Source organism: Spea bombifrons, chromosome 1 (genome assembly GCF_027358695.1).
Source record: "Spea bombifrons isolate aSpeBom1 chromosome 1, aSpeBom1.2.pri, whole genome shotgun sequence".
Taxonomy (NCBI): Eukaryota; Metazoa; Chordata; class Amphibia; order Anura; family Pelobatidae; genus Spea; species Spea bombifrons.
In genome coordinates this window covers 8,751,533-8,755,131 of record NC_071087.1, presented here as the reverse complement: position 1 = coordinate 8,755,131, position 3,599 = coordinate 8,751,533, and the positions used below count along the sequence as shown (strand labels likewise).

Below are 3,599 nucleotides of genomic sequence, written 5' to 3'. Positions count from 1 at the left end.
AAACCCCATATAAGAACACATCTATGAATAGAAGATAACCCAAAGTAATCAACCGGGGTCATTCTGACACTTTCCAGGCAGCAATGTCATTATTGTCGTTGGCCAAAGTTTGTAGGAGCTTTATTTTTTTGTATTTTGTAGGCATACGTTACAATGTTACTTTTCATTTTTTGCTCAGCATATGTGCAACTGCAGATGAAAACATCAGTTTATGTTCAGCAACTTCCTCAGAGCGGATGCATAGATTGGGCATGTTTTGGGGAAACGCAAATTAGGACGTGGGGGGCAGACGTTTGGAGATAAGCGATACTGTGCATGTGCACAACTCTGCGCATGCACAATGAGACACCTCCCAACCTCTATTGAATCAGAATACCAGGGAAGGAGCTTAAAAGTTAAGCACTACTGCGCATGCACAAAATTCTGCACATGTGCTTTATGCATTCTCCAGTGTCCTAGGATGATATTAGAACCATCAGATTGCGGTCCAACCAAGCTCTACCTCTTTATGAAAAGTGGGGCAGGGGATGTAGCTTGGTGGGCAGCAGCATAGAGTAAAGAAAATCAGGACTGTTCACCACAAAGAGAGACAGTTGGGATGCATCCAAACACCCACCATTCCTGCCAGGAACTTGTGTAAAAGTATAAAAAGGCTAGATGGCAGCTCACGGGCCGGGTTCTCCACTCCTGATCTGTATGTGTTAATGTATATTTCTTACGAATGCGTTAATCACCCCATTGAAGTTGGACAGCGCTGTGTAATTTGCTGGCGCTTAGTTAATAAAAGGTAATTATAATAACTACACATATGTGCTATGTATGTGCTCGACAGACATGGGATATTATTTCTTTTAATTTTCTTTAATGTTCCTTGTTGGCTGGGGAACAGCATCCATCCTCAATCATGCCGAAAAAGAAGGGGGGGGGAACAAAAATCGTCTAGCCTTGCAGGATTTTGTGAGCGATGTAAGAAAGTAAGTGTCATGTCGGAAATATTCAAGGGGTCTTCTTTTAGAAATATATAACGGTCTTACAGCTGATGGTCACCGGGTCGCCTGGAAGAACAGACAAAGATTCTGGAGTCTGAGTCACCACAATCTCTCCTTGGCATTCTGAGGACAGAAACAAAACATAATATGTATTTAATATTAATATAAAATTATAGCACACAGGGAAATAAATATTAATTTAACATAATACAATTATGCTGCCCGGACTAAGCACCGGGGACTCAGAAGCACCGGTAAGTTGGGGGGGGATAACACAGGAGGATCCAGGTCCCCTGCATCGCTGCGGGGGATCTGGATCTTAGTCTAATAGTCAGACCTATTTGAGGTCTGATTATAAGACGAGGGGTATTTGCTCTGGAAAAAACCTTGTCTTATAATCGAGCAAACACGGTATATGAATTCTACTTCTTCATATAAATGCTGCAGACCTAGTGAAAAAGAGGAAGGTTTTTGTACGGCTCTGTATCACTGTGAGAGGGGCGCTGTAACTCTGCTGACAGTAATAATCTGCTGCATCTTCTGCTTGCACTCCGCTGATGGTAAAAGTGAAATCAGTTCCCGACCCGCTGCCGCTGAACCGCTCTGGGGTCCCGCTGTATCTGCTGCTGGCATAATAGATCAGGAGCTTTGGGGGTTGTCCTGGTTTCTGTTGGTACCAGGCTACATAGCCGTATACATTACTACTGGCTTTACATGTCATGGTGACGCGTTCTCCTGGTGACACAGAGACAGAGTCTGGAGTCTGAGTCACCGCAATCTGTCCACAGGATCCTGAGGATTGGGAGGAAATAAATAAACTTAACATTAGGTACAAAATAATAGTGCAGAATTAAACATTTTAACAAAAATATTAAGATAAAACTATAACAAAAACATTTTGCTGCTGTCTTTCAGCATTTAATATTTTGTTTAAAAGTCGGACGTGATTATGTTAAGCATAACTCTTCAGTTTTAAAATAAAGGATAGTTTCATCCTCACCATGAACCCAGATGGTTAATATGATCAGCAAACATCTGTGTGACATCATCTTGATCGCTGCACTCGGGTCTGATACAGATCACTGAGCCCCTGTCTGCAGAACGGGCCATTTATACCATCACAAGGAAATGCCCCCACCTGGGCAGATTCACATGGGGAATATATGGAAATTAGCTTGTGTCATATCATTTGTAATACACGAGTATTATACAGAGTATGATAGAGACGGTTAAACGTATGTGTGAGTTACAAGAATAAGTTACACATAAGGAATGTAGGCACCCAAAAGGCTAATAATCATCATCATTATCATCAGACTGGAATTCTCAAATTCTAATGCACTAAACTAAATCTTAAATTGAATGTACTGATTGGGATATGTGGACATTTTATTTATAGACAAATTACAGAATCAAGTAAGTACTCATTTTAATTTCCCCAATCTAAATAATATTTTATATACTTTATATTACATAAACACAGATGTACATAAACGCAGATACCCTCACAAGGAAATGCCCCCACCTGGGCAGATTCACATGGGTAATAGATGGAAATTAGCTCCTCTCATATCATTTCAAGCATAGGAGCGTTATAATGAGTATGATTGAGATGTTCCGTATATTCAGTAAGACTTTATTTTCTAGCAGAATAAAGCTTTTATTATATAAACACACATGGGATTCAGATCTCATAACCAAAGCTTGTGTTCGGCCCAGAGATCCATACGTGTTCTAACAATCCTCTTTGTTCTGAAAAGCAGCATTGAGGGTAATTTTTATGAATGAGTCCTATTAATACGGCCACTAAAGTACTTTAACTTATTCATAAGAGATATATTTTTCTTCTTAAAACTAACAAGAGGTATTTAACCCCTTAAGGGCCAGGTTGCTTTTTATTTTTTGTACTGTGTGACGAAGGCTATAACGCTTTTGCGGCGCTCGTGCTTTCTCCTCTCCCATTTAATGTAAACACAAGTTAAATATTTTTTTTCTTCAGATACTGTTTTGATTAGATCATCTAATTTCCTATTAAAAAAGCACTTTTATTTGAAAACTCGTTTACTCATCTAAAGAAACTAATGAAAAAACCTGCTAAATAGATTCTACTGTTTGTCCTGTGATTAGAAATACCCCAAACATTTGATAATTCTGGTCCTATGTGCAATTTCAGGTGTCTTTAAAGCCGGCCAATGATATTTACTCCATCAAAACATATATTTTTGACACCCCAAGGTATTTGAAATGCTGGTATTTTAACCCTTTCCATGCACAAATACCATGATTGGGGGCTAAAAAGCCACATTTGGGAGGTGCACTTTATTTTTTACATTTTGGTCAGTGCGTGCCTACGCCCTATCTTTGAACTCGACCACTTCAAAAAAGACACGCATTTGTATTTGAAATGCTTTTATTTTAACTCTCTTCAGGTCAGAATTGTTTGGAAGAAACAGCGCTAATTTTAGCACTTGCTCCTAATAATAAACTTTTGTTTTAATCTTCTTTATTTGTATTATTTTTGGACGTTTTTACATTTTGCTGGAACTGGATAGTTCTCCTGATGGGGATATCACTGCATATTTATTTTTTAATTTTACTACATTTTTTTAA

At 38.7% G+C, this 3,599-nt stretch overlaps 1 gene segment (V, D, J or C); it reads right to left on the bottom strand.

Annotated features, from left to right (window-relative positions):
• Positions 1-1,011: 1,011 nt before the first annotated feature.
• On the bottom strand, positions 1,012-2,038 carry LOC128468823 (immunoglobulin kappa variable 4-1-like). The segment is given in 3 exon segments: positions 1,012-1,112; positions 1,467-1,781; positions 1,990-2,038. Coding segments are annotated over 3 exon segments (465 nt in total).
• Between the last annotated feature and the right edge of the window lie 1,561 nt (positions 2,039-3,599).